Source organism: Penicillium citrinum (assembly GCF_028827155.1).
Source record: "Penicillium citrinum strain IBT 23319 chromosome Unknown utg000002l:1.0-3833315.0:1.0-3834789.0, whole genome shotgun sequence".
NCBI classification, from domain to species: domain Eukaryota; kingdom Fungi; phylum Ascomycota; class Eurotiomycetes; order Eurotiales; family Aspergillaceae; genus Penicillium; species Penicillium citrinum.
Window position 1 is genome coordinate 3091357 of NW_026622687.1, and position 22122 is coordinate 3113478.

Sequence of the window (22122 nt, forward strand, 5' to 3'; positions counted from 1 at the left end):
ATTGACAGATCAAATTCTATTTTGTTGACTGCATGCTCGCAAGAATATAAGATTGAGAACACCGCCGGGTCAATGCAGATCAAAATGGGCCATGGCCCAACGACCACGCTAGAAAAGCAAGAGAAAAATCCTGTACACAGAAAAGAAGACAGAAACACACACGAACAGCAAGGAAAGGGTATCTAAGTGCGTGCTTCTAGAAATCCTCCTCACCACCTCCACCACCATCGCCCAAGCCATCATCGTCCATATCATCACCGCCATCTTCGAAGTACTTCTCGGCATTGTAGTCACCACCGTCGTCATCTTCAGAGTCAAACTCGTTGTCTGAGATTTCTTCTTCGGCCTCATCACCATCCAGCAGCTCGCCCTCATCACCCTCCTCATCATCACCATCATCGTCATCAACTGCCTCTCCTTTATTCGCGGGGCCGGTATCATCTTCGTCATCTTCGAAGCCACGCTTCATGCCGGCTGTAGTCACGGCAGGTTTGAATCCTTCGATGGGAGCATCCGGTCGGAAGTCAGGTCGAATTGTCTGCCAGAGATCGCGCGGGAAAAATCGCGTTTCTGGACAAAGAACATCTCGTCAATACTAAATGCACTAATAATACTAGAAGAAAAATTCCCGGGGAAAAGAAAGGGCTTACCATATTCTCGAACCCCAGCAATCTTCGGGATCGTCCGCCTTTTCTTTTGATATCGACCAGCATAGGACGGCATACCATGGAAAGGGTCAAAGTTCGCACGGGCAGCGCTTCCCTTCTTTGCATTTGAAGATGACACATCGAGAACAGAGTAATAAGGTCCGTCATGGAACTTTTCGCGTAGAGAGCGATAGTAATCTGTAGAGCTTTGCTCTCTCGGAGTCAATTTGCGCGCGAGTGGTACAACATAATCCTTGTATAATTTGTCAGGAGCCATACTAAGCACAATTGACAGGGGAAACAAAAGACTGATACAAATGAATGCCTGGGGGAGGGGCTGATTGAACAAAGAAACCTACCGGGTAAAGAGGAGTTGGCGCAGTGTCAGGCTGACCACCGGGATCGGCGTCCCATGTGAATTCTGCACCGGGTAGTCGCTTTCCTTTGGAAAAGCGTGACATTGTTGCTTTTCAAGGAAGGTTGGAAAGACGTCTGGGGAAAGATGGAATTTCTTAGCTTCATGGAGAAAGTGAAGATCTCTTGAAAGAAAAATACCGCCTTGATTCACCGCCCCCGGCCCCGCATCGGAATTTAAACACTGCGGCTCTTTCTCGACGAACATTAATTATAGCAATGGTATCTTGATTGGTTCTATCAAATTTCACTACATACATACCTTATGCATCTAAGGTAGACTCATCATTCGTCGATAATAAATTATCACAATCCTACTGTTTCCACTTGACTGACACCAGTTTGTACTGGCCCTAGTGGGCCCTCGTTTACCCGTTGTCGTAGCGTACGAAGGATATCCTCGAATCCTTCCATCTGCCCACCCACTTGTCGAAGTTGATCGTAAAGTGCGACAAGAACTGCGTGCTTTGCTGTAGCCACCTTCCAAACTACATTCTGAGAATCACCGGCACCACCTCCAACAAATTCCGCGTAGGATCGAGGGGGGCTTAAAGAGATATGGGAGAACCGTCGTCAACGCGGGAGGCGTGAGTATAGCCCAAGAACCAGAGATAGGAAGAAGTCCACTAGAGGCTGGCGAGAGCTGGCCTAGACTTTCCTCGGATGGGAGACTGAATCGTGATGGGGTGCCAGAGGCATGCGATGCAGGAGGTAAGGGTTGCCAATTAGCCTTGACGATAGCAGTCATTAAAGAGATCGCCGAGAGAGCGACTTCCTTCATCACGAGGATGTCCGCGGCGATAACGACGTCATCCCAGAAGTTAGAATGTTCATTCAGATACAGGAAGTAAAGAATCCGAGCCGCAGCCGCTTCATGATGCCAGTCAGTTGGTGTTTGACCCGATGGGTTTAAATCCATTGAATCCGAGTCATGAGTTCGTGTTGGCCCTTGAAATACCCTCCCTAGCACATCCAGAACCTCACAGTTGGGAGGAGTGGAGGGTAGGGTTAACAGGGGGGTTTGCGCCATGTTTGCCAGCTTCAATGAGTAAGACCCGAGGTAGGCAGGCCAAGATAGCTAAGTGACCAGTTGGAACTTCGCCGTGAGCCCACTGTGCGGTGGGAATAGCAATGGCGCGGGAGATACGTGAAACAATACCATCGAGAAGCGTAGATGGATTTTGAAGAAAGTGGTTTGGATAGAATTCAGCGTATCTCGCCACATAGGCCATAATCGGGCCTGAAAGATAGATTTGGTCCACCGGGTCAAGTTTGGATTCATCCAGATAATATTCCAGCACTTGTGAATGAAGTTTCTCTGAGATGAGGAAGTCAAGGGCGGGAGAGGAAAATGTGGATGCAGAGTGCACGTAGCTTCGGGCAGCTAGACCTGGAGCTTCAAGTTCCAGCAAGTCACGAAAGAATCCCAATAGCGTCATATGCATCAAGACATCACTTCGGTCAATCATCTGGCTTGCGGCAAATTGAATCAGGCTGGAGCTGTGATATTTTGCTTCGATATCCGAGATGTGAGACTTTGAAATCACATCCCAGCGTACGCGACCAGCCTTCACTAAGAAGCTCATCAGTCGCCCTTGTGCCAGAGTTCGCTCACGCTTCGACAGGTTACCGCCGGCATCCTCCTGAAGGCTACAGAGGTCGTAGAGTAGGGAGTAAACATCTTTATCTGTGAATACTCTTCTCCACATCAAACCTTGGCCGGTATGTCCCTCCTCCCCTGTATGATTATGCCCAGCCTTTTCGTGTGTACTGGCCAAATCGGCCTCCAGAAGGGCCCATAGCGTGTCAAGAGCTGCTTGTGAGACTGCAGTAGAGGGTGTCGATAGCCATACTTCAATAAGGGATGAAACCAGACCTGGATCGCCCGCAACTATAGCAGCATCACTAGATGTTTGTCCAGCTTTGGCCAATAAAGATAAAGCGAGAAGGTTGATTGGTTCCGAAGGAGCTTTGAAACCAGCAACAAGATCAATTGAGGGTTGAATAGAACGGAGATCTGTGAAGCTGAAGAAGGTCGTAGCTTTGATAGCAAGAGTGGTGAGAGGCGTAGGATCTTCCTGCAAGACTGGCAATAGAGCTGATATCGCAGATAAGAGAGTAGCGGGGACAACAGCATCGACTCCGTGTACAAGCTGTAGTTTTAATCGTTCGATGAGAGACACTTCCAGTGAAGTCGATGGATCCTCCTGGACTTTGGCCAGGTGCGATTTGACCGCTTCAAAAGAGCTGGGAATGGCCATATTGAAAAGCTGAATTTCCCACGAGATGCGGTTCTTCTTGCTGGTTGAGGGAAACCTTTTTGGGGGGAAAATCGGCGGGGAAGCTTTAAAAAGAGAGGCGCGACCGCCTTGTCCAAACGCCGTCACAACTTTGGAACTCTCCAATTCTAAGCCTTCAATCCTCATTTCTCATTCTTCGTTGCTCTCTTCCTTTGTTGCTCCAAGAGAAGATGGCCCAGTCTCTTGTTTCTCAAAAGTCTTCTGACTCAGGCCTTCACATTCAACTTCACCCTCTGGTACTCTTAACCATCTCCGATCACATCACCCGACATAGCGCACGACAGCAACAAGGCCCAGTCCTTGGAGCTCTTCTAGGGCAACAGACAGGACGAGAGATTACTATCGAGCATGTATTTGAGTGTCCCGTCAAGAATGGCGAGGATCCAGCCCTTCTCCCCGCACCGTGGTTCGAAGAACGCCTGAAGCAATGTGAGAATTGACCCCTCCTGTCTTAACCGCTGATGCCCTGCTAATTGAATGCGCCTTTAGTCAAGGATGTACACAAGGACCCTCCTCTCGATCTTGTAGGATGGTGGTCAACTGCTTCGCCAAATGGCCCTGATGCCTCGCATCTCCCCATCCACCGCCAGCTTCTCCAAGACTATAATGAATCCGCGATCTTCCTCGCCTTCCATCCCTCTCAGCTCAAATCCGACTCAGTAGGAGCTAAGCTTCCATTGACCATCTATGAGAGCGTCCTTGAAGGCGACAGTGCTGCAGATGGATCCAAGGAAATGCAAGTAGATGGTGAAGAACGGGCTTTGAACATCCGCTTCCGCGAATTGCCATACTCCGTCGAAACTGGCGAGGCGGAGATGATTGGCGTCGATACTATTGCCAAGGGATCTGGAACTGCTTCATGGACCGAGCCCACAGTCCAAGGATTAACGAAGACGGACAAAAATAAGAAAGAAAGCTCACAGGCCGAGCTAACGCAAGAGGAAGAAGAATGTAAGTCCAAACTGATCCAACACTTTTTGAACTTCAGGTTCCTAACCAGACTAGTAATCGCAAACCTCAATACCCGCCTTAACGCTATCCGCGCCCTTGAATCTCGAATTTCCCTCATCAAATCTTATGTCTCAAGTGTCACCGAGTCCAACGATTCTCCCAGCACATCCTCTCCACATTTGTCACACACGATCATCCGTAACATCAACTCACTCATCGCTCACCTCTCCATCCTATCTCCGCGTGACCAAGATGCGTTTAAATCAGAAGTTCTTTCTCAAAATAACGACGTCAAACTTGTTTCGCTCCTCGGCCAAATGGGCGAAAGCGTGAAGGCCATGCGCGAATTGGGTCGTAAGTCGGCTATAGTTCAGGGAGGGCGTCAAACGAACCAAGCTCGTTCGCGTATGGAACCTGGGACCTTACCTAGAAATATCGAAGAAGAGCTCTATCGTCAAGATGTGCTAGGTTCCCGGGCATAGTGGCCGGTTCTGTGGAGAGCATCATGAGTTGCTTGATAATGATACTTCCCTTCGATAGCCATACATGAGATTCTAGACGAAATAATGAATGAATGAACACCTCCTTTATCATTCAATGGTCCTTCGATTATACACTATTCCCTTTTCTAAGTTACGGTTGAATGCGAGGTTCAAGTAGTAGCCATGGCTTAGACATAAGACTCTTCATTTATCATAGTACTATACAGATGCAATGCTATGCATGGAATATAACGGCAGCAATCCAAGATCATGCCAACTAAACAACCAACGGGTATCCATCCAAATATCGCAAGAACATGATTTGGAAAGTGAGAAAGGAAAAGTAGGGGAAGAAAAAGGGGAATAGAGAAAAGAAAAGATGAAAAGATCATCCTAAAAGGATATATAACAGGCTGATCATGGGTACCGTAGAGAAAAGGAAAACAAGATATTTATCAAGACCAGCGAGCAATAGTCTAGATGAGCCATATGGACTGGTGAAGAAACGTGAGTTCACCCGGCCCAGCCAAGTCCTACCCAAGCCTTCATAAGGGGATGAACTGAGTGAGTCGTGGATTATGAACGGCGGTGCGTATGATCATCGGGATAGGGAGGCGGAGGTTGATAAGGGTCTGGCATTGGCATAGGGGCTTGTTCCCGTAACGGTCCATCAGCTGGATAAGGGTGAGACAAGCCGCCATGTGTATATCCGATATTCTGTTGTTCGATATCGTCGTAAGGCGAAGGTTCATTCGACATCACATGGCCCTGATCAAAACTGTTGCCATGACCACTGGAGTAAAAGCGACCAGGTTGTTCAGAGAGATATTCGTCTGATTCTGAGTAAGGAGAGGTACCGAAGTGACCTGCTTCGGGGTTTGATTGGGCATTCGCGAGAAGGATTTCGCCCTCTTCATCACTGGCATAGCGAGTCTTTCGAGCACCGGACATGGCTGTTCCGGCACCTTGGTATGAAGTTCCAGCTGGGCCGGAAGCTGAAGATTCTAGACCGATGGTTTCATTTTGTGGTCTATAACTTGAATCCTGGGTGCGGTTCTTGCGGCCGACGAATAACCATCGTCCACCGCGTCCGATGGCTTTGAAGAGATCGAGTGGATTCATTGCATCAACCAACGCTTTGAAACCGAATTTCCCGCCCTGGTATGATTCTTTGCCATTGCCGTAGAAATCGGTGACCTCGCCGGTTTGCAAGGCGTATGGTTTCCAAGCGAAAGCCCACAAGTGTAGGACGGAGAAAATGGCCATTTCAATGTTGATGAGGAGTTCGGGCAAGCCATATTTCAGATCAGCCATGGCCATTTTCTTAGTTTGGTGGACGGCGCCCAAAGTTACAAGGAAACTGATGACAATCTAGCGAGGTCAGTACTGCAAGCTTCGAAGACATGGGAGTAATAGCAGCGAAGTATAGTAATTCGAACATACCGACTGCCAGAATGACAAGAAAATAACCAGTTTGATAGAGAGGATCTTAGTGAACGGATGCTTGTCTCTGATATCTTCCTTGATTTGGTAATAAAATTGAATCAAGCAATACATTGCGATTGTGACGGAGATGGACTCGAAGACGACCGTCTATACATTGTGTTAGTCCGAGCCAACCAGGAAAAGACGCAAATTGTAAGAGCAGGCATACCCAGATCCTAGCAAATGCCGGACTCATTGATTCCTCACAGTACCTGCCAGTAGCTTGGGCGAGTACAGAGACAATAGTCATCAACACGCGCATTACACAGTATTGAAAGACACCGGTCCAGATAATCTGTAAGGTAAACACCTATTAGCGAACTATTCCAATATCATGCCTTCCCCTCTACCTCCAGAATTTTCCCGCTTACATTAAACCATGTCAATCCACTGCGCGGATTCCTCCATATCCCGCGCGAACCACCACAGCATGCCCACTTCTGGAACCAGTCCAAAGGCCAAAGCCAGGTCTTTGGCTGAATACCACGGAAATAATCCTTTTGACTATGTAAATCGGGAGCGATGTAGGCACACATTAACGAGAAGAAGGCGGCGATACAGAAGGCTTCGTAACAGTTGCCGATCACCTCGAAATAGACGGAATCGTGGTAGAAAAGAATACTGATCCATGCGACGACGGAGTAAACGGGGACCATCCAGAGGATACGAATAATACTATGCGACGAGAATCATGTCAGCTTGGAGTTCAGTTGGTCTTATGTCCTCCCGACTTACTGTCGTTGTTCGATCGGTTTACTGTAGTGCATGGCATGCCCCATAATCAGGAATATTGACACGGCGCAAGCAAATAGAGCACAAACACCACCGACAATCAGGGCGAGAGAATGAAATGTAATACCGCCATCCCAAAGGTCAATCTCCTCGACTATTACGCGCGTGTTGTCAGTTCCAGCTCCGATGCGAGACGGTAAGGGGGGGGGGCAAGAAGAGGAGAATATAAGGAATCACGTACTCTTCTGATCTTCTAGAGTAGTATTGCACGTTGTCCAGCCCATTCTGGCTGGTGTGCGACTTTGAAGTCAAAATTGGAAGGAAGAGTTGAGAAAAATGAAAGAGAGGAAAAAAGAGAGAAAAGGTCCCGTAGGAATGTGATTTGGGACTTTTTTTTTTATCCCCTCGCGAGTTTTGTTTTATCTCCGAAAGATCAACAACTTGCGACGATCCCCAGAATAGAAACCAATACGCGAGCGCGAAATTGTTCAATGGGAATTCAGCCACGAGTACGGAGTAATTGAAAGAGTGAATCCACTTAAGAATCCACAGAGATGAAAGGGCCATTTGTCTCTCTGCCTTTGTCTCTGCCCTCTGCTTGGCTCTGCAGAGCCAAGCCACTTGGACTGCAGCCTTAGGGAGGCTTGTCTATTTGGGGGCCAATAGTAGAGACAAGACCTGGAATCAGTTGAACAATGGACTTTTTTTTTTGTATTATTATTTTTGTTAAATAGTTATCTTTCTTCATTGCTAATCATACAGAGGGGATGTTGGCAGCTTTTGACAAAATATAGTAAAAAAAGAACTATGACTGTGCTTTAATTTTGAATGGGCTTGTTTAGCCCCCCTCGTCCCCGCCAGTTTCTTCCTCGTCCTCCCCCACGTCCACCACGTTCCTGGCGTCGTTGTGCAGCTGCTCGACCATATTCTGGGCCAATATCCACGAACTCGTCGTCATTCTCGAATGTGATTCGGCGCATCTCATCTCCTCCACGTCGGGGGAATGAACCTTTACGAAGTAGCTCATCAAATTGGTCTAGTCGCTTGTCTGCAATATCACGCGCAACGGGTAGGTAATATAACTTTGGCTTGGCAGTGGTCGACTTGAACAATTCATCCAGAGGCTTGAAGCCTTGACCGGGTCGCGACGGAGCACTCGGTGGGGCGCTGGGTTGCTGCCGGTCTGCCTGGCTGGAGCTACTACCGTGAGGACCCAGTGGTCCATCGATCACAGCCTCGCGGGCCTTACTGGGGGCGGAGCGTGAATGAGGCCCGGCCTCAGACAGCGTGGCTGTAGTGCCTTCATCGGTGGTCTCGTAGTGTACTTCCCAGCGAACGGGTGGGCCAGCTCGGTTGCGTGATGCTTCCTCTGTTTGAATCCATTCTTGAATTTTCTCATCAGGGATGAAGTCGGCCCAGAGATTCTTGCGGTTACGCTCGTTAGGCCACACTTTGCCATGGATGGAGGATCGTACGCGTGACGCTGCCTGCGTATCGCGGAACCGAACAAAGCAGTGTGTTTTTATAGGGTCGAGGAAGAACTCGTCAATTGTCTCGGTGTTAGTTGGTTCGTCTACTGCAGTCGCAAGTTGAACGAGATGGTTTCGAAGGGCGATGGGTTGCAGAGGACGCATCAGTCCATCAATGTAGAGAGATGCGGTAGCAGCATGCCGCGCAGGCTCGACCTCGGCGTCTTCCATGACGATATCTCGTGACGGAGAAGGTCGTCGAACCGACACTGCTTCTGTAGGTGCAAATAAACCCCGGAAACGAGCATCCTGTTTGACTGGAGTCGGAGGCTTTGCTGTGACAACATGTGGAGAGCTCTCATCTGATGTTTTCTGCTCTTCCCTTTGTTTCAGTGTATTTGATTCTGTATCTTTCGATAATAATTGCGGGCCCTCTTCTTCAGCCTTGGTCTTTTTAGCCGCAATTGCTTCGGGGGTGGGAACGGGACTTTGGCTGCGACGCTTGCGTTTCCTTTTATCCTCGAGAGCCTCTTCGACCGGCAAGGGTGTTGACAGTTCAGTATTGGCTTCGGAGGTCTGGGCCGCTGAGAGTACCGTCTTATCGACTGGCTGGACAGACTCTTCTTGTTGTTGCTTTTCGATATCTTCTGAAGGCCGTTCGACGATTTGCGACTTGTTCAAATCGTCCGAAGGGGCTGCTGCTTGGGGCGCAACATCTGTCTCTTCAATTTTTTCATTTGATCGCCCATCATCCGTCTCTTGTTTCTCGCCTTCTACCTGTCCCTCTGGCTCTTCAGGTTTCTGCTCTTCATCCTTCTGTTGTGGTTCTCCTTCTGCTTGTGGTGCGCTTGACGGGGATTGTTCTTTCGCTGCCGCTTGCTGCTCTTCTTGGGTTGGTTGTTGATCAAGCGATTGCGTGGGCTGCGCCTCGACCTGTTGTTGATCAGAGGTTTCAACAGCCGGAGTCTTTTCCTCAATTGCCTCGGGTTGCGCGCCCTCGGCTTCAATTGGCTCAGGCTCGGCTGCCGCTGTTGTGTCGCTTGACGCTTTCGTGTCTTCCTCTGCGAGCTTGTCGATAAAATGTTGCTTGAGACGCAGTCCAGTTTGTGGAATGCCGCGATTCTTTAGCTCAGCCTTCAGGTCGGCGACCTTCCATGAAGAGTAATCAGCCATTGTGTCGAATCATGGAGGGGAGGTGAATGAAAATAAGCTTGGAATTTGAGCGACGCGCATTCAATCTGCCGCGATGATGACGTAAGGACGGCAGATCGAAAATTACCGGATCCGGACTAGCCTCGTCTTTGCATATTTGCATGCCAACCTGTCTATACTCGGATTTTGTCAACATCAATGTGATTGAGCTTTTATAAAGCCTGGGAGAGTAATAGAAGATGCCACCTTTTGACCAGTAGCTAATATAGGTAGAGCAGAGCTCAAGACCATGGTGTACATTAATGCACAATGAAATGACCTTAGCGTACAATATCCTCAGTCCGTAGTAAATTCTAGTTCTATTTCTTCACAGTCAGTACTAGCAGCTAGGCTAAAGGGCCTGAAGCTCCATTATCGTATCATAATCATTGTACCTTCCTTTCAAAATCGGGCGCGGCAGTCTATGGCTATCAGTATGAAAATCCGTCCAGTCCAATCTATAATCATTGATTTCCCATGAGGACGAATACAATAACATTAATGAGTGATTATACTTCCCCTCTTTTAGAGAAAGTACAATAAACTGACCTGTTCGACTCTAGAAGTAACTGATATAACCATGATGGCAAACTAGCTTGCTCCCACTCTACTGTATCATTTGCCACCAGCTGTGGCAAGCCATGTTTAACGCAACCAAGGACTCAATCCGCGAGACCAATTATAGCCAAATACATCACCAAACACCCAATAGGAAAATCACGGATTATCCTTTAGCTCCAAAGTCATCTGATACTCACTATCACCAGCTCATTATATCACTGGAGGTATCCAAGACCATTATATAGAAGACATTGCTGGATTCCAAAGCTACTTACTTCCATATACACTAGCTACTACTGCTCATCAATATTCCTTGCCATATCACACCCAAAATCCTCAAAGCTGGATAGTACTTATGAAATGACCTCGTTCAATAATTTCCAAACCCTTCTCGATCAACAGGTTGGCACGCTCCCTGGTGGACCCTGGCCAGCTGCCTCAAGCACTCCAAGTATCATTAACCATGCTAGTAATTCCAAAAGACATCAGTCCTAGACTAATTCATTGCAAAGAGAAATCATCCGACAAATCGACCCTCCAAAGACGGATTCCCTTAAATTCTTTGCGCTTTCAAGGTGCTGCCTGGGCTACTGCGGGTGGTAGTATGTGCGCGACCTTGTCGGGAGTCTACAGGATCTTTCGAAATTTTCGCGGCTTCAAGTATATTTGAACGTGAAGGGCTCGAAATCGGAACTTGAAATTGCCATGGAGTCAAGATGTTGTCAATATTTGGATGTCATATAGGAACAAAATATCAAGCTATACTTTTCAAATCGGTAAACAGACGTGTTGTCTTCTCTCTATAGTGACCAGTGAGTATTACTACATGCAATACGTTCCATGTACTACTAGTACATAGAATGTTACTTTCAGCAAGTCTGCAGGTAAAAATTTTCAAATGTGGCTCTTGCTTTTCATGTAAAGCTATTCACTTCTGGCACTGGTAATAATAGGCTAGACTGTAAATAGTGAGAGATAGTGTATCTTTAGTCCACGATTCCTTTTGCAAGAAAAGCAACATAATCTAAAGGCGCCGGTTCGACACCATCGGGTGTGCCAATGATTTTTAGTATGTCACCCTTTTTCACTTTGATGTTCCGAAACTTGATACGGGTCGCTGAGTGTCCATCCAGGTATATAGATGGAGTATGGCTAAGAATATCCTCGCTATTTCCGAGCCACTCGCCAACTTTTTTCTCATTCAGGTACACTTTCCATTGGGACTGACCGCCATAGAGGTCGTAGTAATTGATCGCTAGATCATATTGTCCTGAGGGAAATTTGATCTTTGTCTTGGCAATTCCGACGGTATTGTTGGAGGATGTGACGACTGCAACAGCACCGGAAGCAGTCTCAAATGGACTGACTGAATATGTCTCGTAGCCATCGAGAGACATATCCTCTGCTTCAATGCGCCAGGGGTGATGACCAACTCGTTTTGATTTATCGGGTATTCCAGAAAGATTATGGTAGAAGTCGACAATTGCATCTCGCCAAATGACTGAATGTCCGCTTTGATACTCAAGACGGCGAAGAACATGTTCGTATCGCTCCTTGTCAACCTTATTCTGTAACTTCTTCCATTGTTCCAGAAAGGTCTGTGCCGTAGCCGCGCCATCGTAATGAGCGTCGTAAAAGTGCTGAATGACAGTCTTCCCGGAGTGCAAACGATGGGTGTAGTTGACGTGATGAAACCACAGAAGAAGGTTGTCCGGAGTAGTTTCGATATTTTCATATTTGGTTGCAACCTCTGCAGGATACTGACCGGAAAATCCAGTTCCATTTGAGACAGTTCGGTCCATTCCGATTGAAGTACGATCCGCACGAGTCCATTGTCCCCAGCCATTATCATCTTGGGAAGCAGGATTAGGCCCATAATGAGTATACAAAATGTCGGTCAGCGTCTGAATCCCCAAGTTGCCACTGTAATTTTCATATGCGGGCCAGGATTCCATCGAAATTTTGGTGATGGTTTCAAGGACAGTCTTATCCAATCCAAAGGTTAATCGAATCCAATCTTGAAGCATTCTCTCCGGATCATCGGTTGGGTCCCAGGCTACTCGGCCGTAGGCATATAGATTCGACATGGCTAGGTGGCTACCAAGCCAAGTTGTATTTGTACCGACGTTGACAACAGCTGTAGTTCCACCCAGCTTTCTATTGAAGCGTTTGCCAGAGTATACGTCTCGGACGAAGGAGGGCTTTTGATCGACCCGAAGATCAAAATCAAAAATTTCCTTCCAAAGTGGAGGAAGATAGACGAGATGAGATTGCTGCCCGAGATACTCTTGTGTTACTTGAAGCTCGATTGCAGTGCTGGTTTTGAGCAGATTCGCAAATAGAGGAGAGGCTGGCTCGCGGACTTGGAAGTCGATAGGGCCGTATTTAATCTGAACCACCACGTTATCCTCGAATTTACCATCCAATTCTTTAAAGAACTCAACAGCAGCATTGGCGCGATCTGCATCCCAATTTGATTCGTTGAGTTGATTATAGACGAAAGCGCGAAACATGATAATACCTCCATGGGGTTGGAGAGCATTGGCAAAAACATTTGCCCCTTCAGCCAAAGTACGATTGTATGTTTCTGGACCTGGTTGTCCCTCTGAACTGGCTTTCACAAGATACCCAGCCATGTCCGGAACTTTCTCATAGATTTGATGTGTGATGTTCGACCACCATTTGATGACCGAATCATCAAGCGGATCGAACGTGTCTAAACCACCGAAGGTTTTAGGCGATGCAAAGTTAAGAGACACACCAACCTGTATACCATAGGGTCGAAATGTATCTGCAACACGGCCTAGCCCTTCAATATTCTTGGCGGTCAAAAGAGTGGCATTCGCATTGACATTGTTGATGACGATGGCGTTGATTCGTACACTTGCTAAAAGACGAGCATACTGTTTGATTCGAGTCATATCATCGACAATGGCTCCATTTTTGAAGAAAATTGATGGTCCACCGTATCCCCTCTCAATGCTACCATCCATGTTATCCCATTGATTCACCCAACGAATTGGGGCAACGGGATTTGTGGCATATGCAATTTCGGAGAAATTTCCTTGGGCCAGCATGGAGAGATACTCGAAGGCTCCGTATAGGACACCTCTTTCATTGGAACCCAAGATTTGGACAGTATTATTCCGGGTGTCAAGCCAGAAACCATCTTCGTCTAGTTCTGGAATATCTTTCTGGGTTCCACAGGCCTCGCGGTATTGCTTCAATGTGCCTATGACAATGGAAGAAGATGGGCGGGTTTCACACTTGTTGTGACTGATCTCAGGCTTTCCACCATAAATACTCTTCAATCCTTCTTGTAATTCGGTGCCTGCGACGTATACGGGGCTTGTTTCAGTCGCATTGAGGGCAATGATACTGGCAGGCAGTTTGGACTTGCATTCCTGAGAACATGGCAGCGATGCATATCGCAGCCAACCGTCTAGACCATTTTCAGCAGCCACCACGCCCAGGGACGCAAGTAAGAAAAAGGCCCTCATGATGAAGCTATAGCTATATCTTTAGCCATAAGAATGCGAGGGGAACGATATAAATCCACCTTCACCGGGTGCCTTTATACCGACTCGCGCAGAGCAATCAGACGATCGACAGTTGTCGAAGGAACGCATTTCCCCGGCTTCAGGCTAAATGTATCTAACTCCAAACTAGTCGGACGGCAATGCTTGAAGATTTCAGGCTATAGTGCATAGCCAAGTTCGCGAAGATGAGGAGTGCAGCAATAGAGTGGAGTTTCCCCGCAACTCGCGCGTGGGGGGTTATTCTTCTACCTAGCGGCAATTCTGGTCTCCTATTGCTAGCGTGATATTACGGAGAACGGAGTACTTCGAGGGATAATTACCATGAGGGAGGGGGAGTAGTTGTAAATACTAGGAAACATAGGGGGCTGTTTTATTGAAACATCTCATAATTGTAGTAGGCTATTTCTTAGAAAACGCCACCTCTATGACCATCTTATTGAACAGGGTATGATAGTTGGGCACGGAGGCCAGAGATGTCATCAATCGTTAAGTTTTTTCTTTTTTATTTCCCACCAACAGGAAATTAGGCTACGGGGAAAGCTTGCGCTATCCCTAACGCCGAGGCTGGTCTAACGGGCAAACATTTACTGCTCACGGGTCAGGATGTCGGAGTCACCGGCATCCAGGACAGCCATGGTGGAGCAGCGGAAGAGCTTACCGCAGGCGGTACCGAGCTCAATCTATGCGATTGTTAGTTTTCTTACTGGCTCTCCGGGTATCCCCATCAGGGGATCCCATCGCTGAGCAACTTCACTCTCCGAAGTGGAAGATCGAGTTTTGCCTGTCTCTCCCACTTCTTCTCAGAGTAGTGGAGCTGGCATGCAGCTGCGACAACTCATTCGAGTGTCGACTTGAAGGGGGGTGCACGTACGTTGTTGCCGTTGAAGTGGTGGACGGGGACCTTGGCGAGCATGGCGTAGTACTCAAGCTCAGACTTGCGGAGGGGAGGGCAGTTGCCAGCAATGAGGATGAGCTTGGCCTTGCCGGAGCGGAGGGTCTTCATGGTAGACTTGGAGCCCATGGTGACTGCAATTGGAGTTAGGATTTTTTTTAATTGTGCATATCAAATTTGTGGGATTCAAGACTCACCCTTGCCGGACTTCATGACCAGAGCGAGACGGGACGAGATGGTCTCGCCGGACTTCTTAGCCTTAACCATTTTGAAGGATTGGGGGGTGTTGTTGGTGGGTGGGAGGTTGGGATGGTCGTTGAAGTGGATGGAAGCAAAGAAGATCAAAAGTTCGCGAGGATCGCACAAGAATTTCTCGTTTCGAACTAAGCGAGAGTCTCCACCGGCAGATTCACCGCCTCACGTGATAAATGGGTGACTCATCTCTTTCTGCCGCATGTGACCGCCCTCGTGCCTGGAGTGAACTGCGATGACTTCCCCCTCCCCCACCTCCGCGTCTCTTTTTTCTTCTCTACACATTCACTCCACAAATCTTACATTTGCCATGGTCGAAACCAGTGGTGCTCCTGGATCCATCCGTCAGTATATTCCCCTGTCTTTCTTTTCTCCCAATTGCTTCATTTAGACGGCTACTAAATCCCGTAGAGAGAGTCGATTCCCAGCCTGAGAACCCTTTTTCTGGTCTGATCGAGGATCAGTCCATTGCGATTATTCCGTCATTCAAACTTGAATCTGGTGTTACACTATACAATGTACCAGTTGCTTACACAACCCGCGGTACTATTTCACCTAAAGGAGACAACGCCTTGGTAATTTGCCATGCCCTGAGTGGAAGCGCCGATGTCGCCGACTGGTGGGGTCCCCTACTAGGTGGGCCTGGACAAGCATTTGATGTTTCACGGTTCTTCGTGATTTGTCTGAACAGTCTGGGCAGTCCCTATGGCAGTGCAAGTGCCATTACCTACAAGGATGGTAAGCCGGAGAATGGCTACTACGGTCCTGAGTTCCCGCTTACCACCGTCCGTGACGATGTCAAGTATGTGCAATTAGACTCCGCGCACCCCCTCTCTTCAGAAGAATTATTACTAATACTTGTAAAGCATTCACAAGATCGTGCTTGACGACTTGGGTGTGAAGCAAATTGCTGCTGTCGTTGGAGGGTCCATGGGTGGTATGCTCACACTTGAATACGCTTTCTTCGGAAAGGACTATGTACGAGCCATTGTGCCTATCGCTACGTCGGCGCGTCACTCTGCTTGGTGCATCAGCTGGGGTGAGGCTCAGAGACAAAGCATTTACAGTGATCCTAAGTACGACGATGGCTATTACCCATTCGATGACCCTCCTGCCACTGGTCTGGGAGCTGCTCGCATGTCGGCACTTCTCACCTACCGCAGTCGCAATTCGTTCGAGTCACGCTTTGGTCGCAATGTGCCTGACCCATCGAAGAAACTCAATATCAATGGCACTGAAAAGTTGCCGACGCCTCCGAATGAACATTGGGCCATCCACAACGATGGCCATCGTGGTGCGCGATCGGAGAGCAGACAAAATTCTCCTGGTCCTAACTCGCCGGCTCTGCAGACCGAGGTCGAATTCATGGACCCCCAATTCTCTGGCACCAAGACTTTTGCCGCCCCGGCCCCTACTAAGGTAGACTCCCGTGGTCGCCCACGCCCTCCCACCTACTTCTCGGCCCAGTCCTACCTTCGGTACCAGGGTGAGAAGTTTGTCAAACGATTTGATGCCAATTGCTATATCGCTATGACTCGCAAGCTTGATACACATGACGTATCTCGCCATCGGGCCGACCCTGATGCGGCCGACCCCGTGCATGATGCTCTTTCCCGTGTAGAGCAACCTGCATTGGTTTTGGGCATTGAGTCCGATGGTCTTTTCACCTTTGCCGAACAACAAGAAATTGCTGCAGGCATTCCGAACTCCCGGTTGGAGCGCATTGATAGCCCCGAAGGCCATGACGCCTTCCTCTTGCAGTTTGAGCAGGTCAATCGTCACATCGTCGACTTCTTCCGTGAGGTCCTTCCAGATATCATGGCACGGGATGGCGATAACGCTGCTGTGGCCAGTGTCAACAAGCTTACCAAGAGCAGCACTTTCGGTGAAGCCGAAGTCGAGGATATTACCGCGTGGTAATTTCCTCACAACAAGTCATTGTTGTCGGCGCAGTCTCATTCTGCAGCCACCCCATGCTCCTCTCTTAGAGACGGATTCTCGCCCGGCTTTCTTTGAGAATTACAGAGTTTAGAATGTTCGGTGCAAGACTCGCATCTGAATAGGATGTCATGGTATAAATAGGGGAAGTAGGGTTGCCGTTCTTTTATCCGTTCCGCTAGTCAGGGAGATGAGCATCCAACTGCCTCTCTCGAATCTCACTTGGTTTGTTCCATGTCGAGAAGACTGCACAAGAAGCATCCAACTGCTCTCCATCAGACCCACCCTCTGGGTCATTTTCTCCAGGATAAGATTCACTCCGGAGGTTGATGGGTCCGTTCAAGGTTTAATCACCAGATATCTGGTTACCATGCGACAATGTCGCCGTCATACATACAAGATAAAATAAAACCAATCCGGGCTCCCAAAGCCATGGAGCTTTTAGACAATTATCTCTGTTCCGATCAATCCTTGTCTACTGCAATGTAGCAGCGATCCATATCCTTCTCTGTAAATAGAGGCCTGAAGTTTGCTAGCTTCACAAGCGTTAATAGGCAGTGCCTAGGTAGACGGTACCTCTTGTCCAGCATGTATTTAGTAGTCACTACACATTGTAATCATAATTCAGACTACTGGGACTATTGATACTATCAGTGGCTGTAGTTTCAACATCAGTTTGCCTTACTTGTAGCCCTCGGACTCGGACCTAGAACACACTGCGAAGGAGTATTGGTGAAGATAAGAACTTCTTCACCGAAGACAGGATCCCATGGGTTGGATCTGAGTATCTTCGGTTCGATTTACAACCTATAGATTACATTGACGAGTAGATGATAAGAATGTCCTTTGGCATGAGCCACATCTTGGCCTCTATAGCCGCAATCGGTGCAGTCAACGCGTTTTGCTAGAAAAATCACTCTCCATTGTTCGGTCCACCACCTTTCCGAATTTAGATAAATATACAGCTGACCAACTTGTTCGAATATTCTGTCGTATAATATCCTATCGGGTTGATTGAGTCTTTCTGAGTCCATATAATCATCCATCATGCCAATGCCTATATTTCGGCCGTGGAGGATTATGGTAATGTTCGTCTCTAATGAAGACACTTTGATTGAAGAGTTTGTCTACAACAAAATCCATTACAGTCCAGTTCTATTCAATATGGCCACCACTGATAGATAAGAGGGAACTCCATATGCCATGTCCATTTGATCCCAGTATTCACCGATGTTGCTTTTGAAGGGCGGTAATACTAATACTATCATATTGGTTGAAATTGAAGGAGCTTGTGACTTCAAGAATGCACATAATGAAGTATGCTATATACCTACACTAGGTACTACGATGTACGAGGCTGATACTATTTGAGTTCTAACTGCCAGTATTTACGAACTTGAATATACTGTGAAGGGATATCAGCTGATTCCAATCTATACTGTATTCTTCCTCTCTGGTACAGTATATTTTGATATAATAAGAACTTTAAACCCCATTGGCCCATGAGCTCTTCTATAGAATAACAAGCAAGGACTCAACAATTAATGGTTATATGTTCATTCAATGTCTCACATGGCAAAATCAAATACATTTGACGCTCAATATAGGTATATTCAGACAGTAAAGGATGTGTCAATGCAAAAGAGATACATTTTATTGAAATTGTAAGTCGAGGGTTCATTTCTCTGCACGACAATGCAAGGGGGGTCAAACGCTTAAGTCATAGAAGTCAGACATTGAGGTCTTTGTGTACCGTCCTTGCGATTATCGCTGTAACATTAATTATCAATGATCTACGATCAAATCAACAAGAGAAAAGGAAAGACAAAAGAAAAAAACAGAGGGATCATCTACAACTCCGTGCAGCGGTGAAGACCCAAACAAATCCCAAACACCACATCAAACAACCGGGGATTTGGATGAAAAAGCAGAAATTTACGGTGAAGAAGAGTGGATTCTGTTGAGATGAGTCTCCTCTTAAACCAAAGAGATTCATAATCTGGTGCCAAAGTGGGATCAGAACCGTTGAAGTGGGGATAGCCCTAACGGATGTCATTGGCACAAGACAGAACACCCAACTGGGAATAGATCATTTTGAAGTTAATAATTGTCAGGAGCAAAACAAAACCCACCGGGGCGTATCGCTTTGCCCCTCTCCCCTTGGGCAGCGAAACGAGTCAGAGCTTTTACTCGGTGGGGAACGATAGGACGATCGACCGAAAAGGAGCACGGCCGAACGCCTCTTCGCAGTGGCTTCTATCAATGAGAATCAAGACGAATCAGCAGCTAAAGAGGCTTGAATTAGTGTATCACAAGGGCTCGGAAAAGGGGGCCACCACAAAGAACATCACCATAACCAGTTCGAAGCGACCAAGGATCAGAAACCGGGTCTCATCAAGGACAATGACGGAGAAAGAACTCCATCAAGGCCCGTCTAGACCAGAAACTAACGGGCGAACTGGATGATCTTAAGCCTTGTTAGGTGAATTATCGCCCTATCGCCCCCCCCTTAGAAGTGGAGTTCCATCTCCGTTCTGCATCAATCCATCACGTCCTCTCCACCTAACCCTAACCCGACACTGCTGAATGGGCCATCCACTAGCCTCCTGATAATCAGGCCGAGCTCTCTCACTGGTTATCCTATCAGAAGTACTGTACCAAAAGGGTCCAATCGCCCTGAATTCTATCCGTGGATCTTCGGCCATCCACTCCACATGGAAATGGATCAGCTGGAGCCCTCCGAGGTGCCTGGAACAGATTGACACTTTACCGAATCGTAGCCTCCTCCAAAAAAGCAGAGAGACTAGCATGCCCAAATGCCCCATGACGCGTGTATATTGGATTAGATCAATCTGTAAAAAGGATCTCTTTGACTCTTTCTCTCTTCTTCTTCCTCTCCTCCCCCTCACTCACTCCTGGTATCCCTCCTTGATATCCCCCACATTCCAAACACCGTTGCACGGTCAACGCTGGCAACCTTGACTCACTCCATTGCAACACCCCAATGCGCTGGGTTGACATACATCGGAATTCCACGTTGCCCACCGCAGCGGATCTTATGCTCGAAGGTCCAAGTCTGTGATTTTGGCCTTGCATACACTAAAGTACTTTGCCGTCGGCGGCTCGCCTTTGTTTGCATTCGACCATCAGGCCTCCCAACAAAAAGTCTTTGAGTGTTTTCAACGATAGATAGTCAGTCCCAGTAGAAACTGAGGAATCAGACTGGGGCTTGATTAACAACCGATTTGAATATTAGGCGATTTGAAAATCCTAATTTTTCATCCTATATCCCACCCCTCCTTCCTGCGGCCCCCGCTGTCAATAACAGCAATCATATCTTTAACCTGATATAAATTCATCATTCACACCGTTATGGAACGCAAGCTCTCACAAAAGGCAACCAAGATGCGTCAGCGCTTGACATTCGGACGGACTGATCGAACTAGGGCTTCAACTATGAATTCATCCACCGCATCAATCAGTGTACCCGGCAGTCGACCACGTTCAGCCACCACACCTCCATCGTCTGAGTCAAACCCCGCCGAAGAATCATGGGTAGACAAGAATGATGTTCGATGCTACAATTTCATAGATGAGCCAGGATTTTTCCGTCCCTCATCGCCGCTGATCAATCGTCAAGAACTCGACGAAGATCTTGAAGACGAGGTCAAACATTCTTGCACACTTCTCGTCCAAAGTATCGACCGAGGACTTCCAATTTGGCCATGTTTGGAAGCCAGCGCCGGTGCAGGATCCTTGTCAACTAGTACAGGATTGGCCCAACCTTCACCTGAAACACGAATGAAATACCAGGGCCGTCATCTATCTCCAGCCCGAATGGATTATGATATACCTGTGCACAAAGCTGAGCACGACTCCGGCGTCGCTTTCAGCAACCAGTCCTCCAGATTCTACGGCCGAACAGGATCATCTCATGGAAACCAAAAATTTGCCTCGGCCAGTAATCCCCCTGCTTCTGGTGGAAATGCAGCTGCCACGGGCCGATTCTATGGAACTCGATTATCAACATCACCGCGAGAACAAGAAGAGTTCAACCGTGGTCGATCACGAGGTCGTAGTTTCGCCACAGAAACAGCATCTCCTCGCTCGCGTTCACGAACGCCCTCCGTCTCTCGTTCCCGTTCTCCAAGCCCGGCTATCTTCCCATACAGTCCACCCCAAGCAGACGCAATTTGGGCTCACGAAAATAACGAACTGAAACCAACCATACAATCACTCACAGAACGAGACACTTCACTCGGTGCAGAAGGTATGGCTTGGCTTCGAGCAAGTGTCCATATCCCATCTCAACCAACTCGCGATATCCAAACCTCCTACAGTAACCCCCCCAACTCAGCAACAACCAACCACTTCCCATCTAGCTCCGGCCACAGCTGCCCCTAGACGATTCTATAGTACTCGACAAGCACCGAAAAAGAAACTGACGAACTGGTCCGCCTACGAGGTGACCAGTAGTCGGAGTTCGAGTATTTGCGGAAGTATTTCAGTCCACAGTTTCTCCTCCTTCGACGCAGACGAGGATGAAAATGTCGAGAAGTCATATCATGGTTTCTATCAACTTGCAGCAGACCCAGCCGGCAATAGCAATCCAATTGCTGTACCGAGGAATAAAGAGACGATTCATCCTATTGGGTTATCGCCTGATGATGGGCAGCCCAGACATAAAAGAAAAAGAGCGTCGCATTTGTTGAAGAAATTGGCCGGGTTGGGCATGCGAAAGAGAGAACATTCTTTAGAAGGGAGGAGGATGCATACTGCTGTTGCTGCGATTGCTTGAAAGGTGAATTTCACCTTAGCAGGTTTATGATTCTCATGTCATGTTTTTTGATTGTTGTTAGCCTTTTCTCATTTTTCTTTGGTTTGATATTGGCCTGTACATATATACCCCTTAGCACTAGACTTCTTTTCAAAAATACTTTCCTTCTGTTGACATTGAAATCTTTTCACCTGAGTATTCTATTACGTGTAGTACTAGGAAGCTACCTAGGGAGGTATACTATTTAGTCAAGGACTGAATTATGACTTATTGGTATATTCTGACATTTGATGAGCAAGATAGAAAAGAAAAGAAACAGGAGTATAGTGGACGGACCCAAACACCGGTCACAATGCAAACTTTAGTAATAATAAACATCGTAGGAAAAGAGAAGGAAGACAGGGGAATCAGAAGATACAGGGGGAAAAAAAACCCAGAACATCCACTACAAACATGCACTCAACACACTTGAACTTCATGAAATATCACATA

At 47.5% G+C, this 22122-nt stretch overlaps 10 protein-coding genes across 10 annotated transcripts; 3 read left to right on the top strand and 7 right to left on the bottom strand.

Annotated features, from left to right (window-relative positions):
* Positions 1-196: 196 nt before the first annotated feature.
* On the bottom strand, positions 197-1108 carry N7469_002974 (DNA-directed RNA polymerase III subunit C31; the record flags this gene model as incomplete). The annotated part of the gene is made up of 3 exons (XM_056641894.1): positions 197-570; positions 651-900; positions 1007-1108. 3 exons carry the CDS (start codon positions 1106-1108, stop codon positions 197-199), a joined length of 726 nt encoding a protein of 241 aa, XP_056504388.1.
* A 259-nt stretch (positions 1109-1367) lies between these two features.
* On the bottom strand, positions 1368-1980 carry N7469_002975 (uncharacterized protein; the record flags this gene model as incomplete). Its single annotated transcript, XM_056641895.1, has 2 exons — positions 1368-1608; positions 1640-1980. The coding sequence occupies 2 exons, from the start codon at positions 1978-1980 to the stop codon at positions 1368-1370; spliced, it is 582 nt and encodes a 193-aa protein (XP_056504389.1).
* Positions 1981-2041: 61 nt separating this feature from the next.
* Positions 2042-3322, bottom strand: N7469_002976 (uncharacterized protein; the record flags this gene model as incomplete). Its single annotated transcript, XM_056641896.1, has 1 exon — positions 2042-3322. The coding sequence occupies one exon, from the start codon at positions 3320-3322 to the stop codon at positions 2042-2044; it is 1281 nt and encodes a 426-aa protein (XP_056504390.1).
* A 209-nt stretch (positions 3323-3531) lies between these two features.
* Positions 3532-4794, top strand: N7469_002977 (COP9 signalosome complex subunit 6; the record flags this gene model as incomplete). Its single annotated transcript, XM_056641897.1, has 3 exons — positions 3532-3790; positions 3851-4312; positions 4367-4794. 3 exons carry the CDS (start codon positions 3532-3534, stop codon positions 4792-4794), a joined length of 1149 nt encoding a protein of 382 aa, XP_056504391.1.
* Positions 4795-5370: 576 nt separating this feature from the next.
* Positions 5371-7295, bottom strand: N7469_002978 (OSTA/TMEM184 family protein; the record flags this gene model as incomplete). Its single annotated transcript, XM_056641898.1, has 6 exons — positions 5371-6165; positions 6238-6387; positions 6449-6574; positions 6651-6954; positions 7015-7165; positions 7253-7295. 6 exons carry the CDS (start codon positions 7293-7295, stop codon positions 5371-5373), a joined length of 1569 nt encoding a protein of 522 aa, XP_056504392.1.
* Positions 7296-7829: 534 nt separating this feature from the next.
* N7469_002979 (SAP domain protein) lies at positions 7830-9653 on the bottom strand (the record flags this gene model as incomplete). Its single annotated transcript, XM_056641899.1, has 1 exon — positions 7830-9653. One exon carries the CDS (start codon positions 9651-9653, stop codon positions 7830-7832), a length of 1824 nt encoding a protein of 607 aa, XP_056504393.1.
* A 1565-nt stretch (positions 9654-11218) lies between these two features.
* Positions 11219-13732, bottom strand: aguA (alpha-glucuronidase; the record flags this gene model as incomplete). Its single annotated transcript, XM_056641900.1, has 1 exon — positions 11219-13732. The coding sequence occupies one exon, from the start codon at positions 13730-13732 to the stop codon at positions 11219-11221; it is 2514 nt and encodes an 837-aa protein (XP_056504394.1).
* A 623-nt stretch (positions 13733-14355) lies between these two features.
* N7469_002981 (60S ribosomal protein eL30) lies at positions 14356-14930 on the bottom strand (the record flags this gene model as incomplete). The annotated part of the gene is made up of 3 exons (XM_056641901.1): positions 14356-14451; positions 14643-14797; positions 14861-14930. 3 exons carry the CDS (start codon positions 14928-14930, stop codon positions 14356-14358), a joined length of 321 nt encoding a protein of 106 aa, XP_056504395.1.
* A 295-nt stretch (positions 14931-15225) lies between these two features.
* On the top strand, positions 15226-16835 carry met2 (homoserine O-acetyltransferase; the record flags this gene model as incomplete). Its single annotated transcript, XM_056641902.1, has 3 exons — positions 15226-15259; positions 15327-15717; positions 15782-16835. 3 exons carry the CDS (start codon positions 15226-15228, stop codon positions 16833-16835), a joined length of 1479 nt encoding a protein of 492 aa, XP_056504396.1.
* Positions 16836-20225: 3390 nt separating this feature from the next.
* On the top strand, positions 20226-21257 carry N7469_002983 (uncharacterized protein; the record flags this gene model as incomplete). Its single annotated transcript, XM_056641903.1, has 1 exon — positions 20226-21257. The coding sequence occupies one exon, from the start codon at positions 20226-20228 to the stop codon at positions 21255-21257; it is 1032 nt and encodes a 343-aa protein (XP_056504397.1).
* Between the last annotated feature and the right edge of the window lie 865 nt (positions 21258-22122).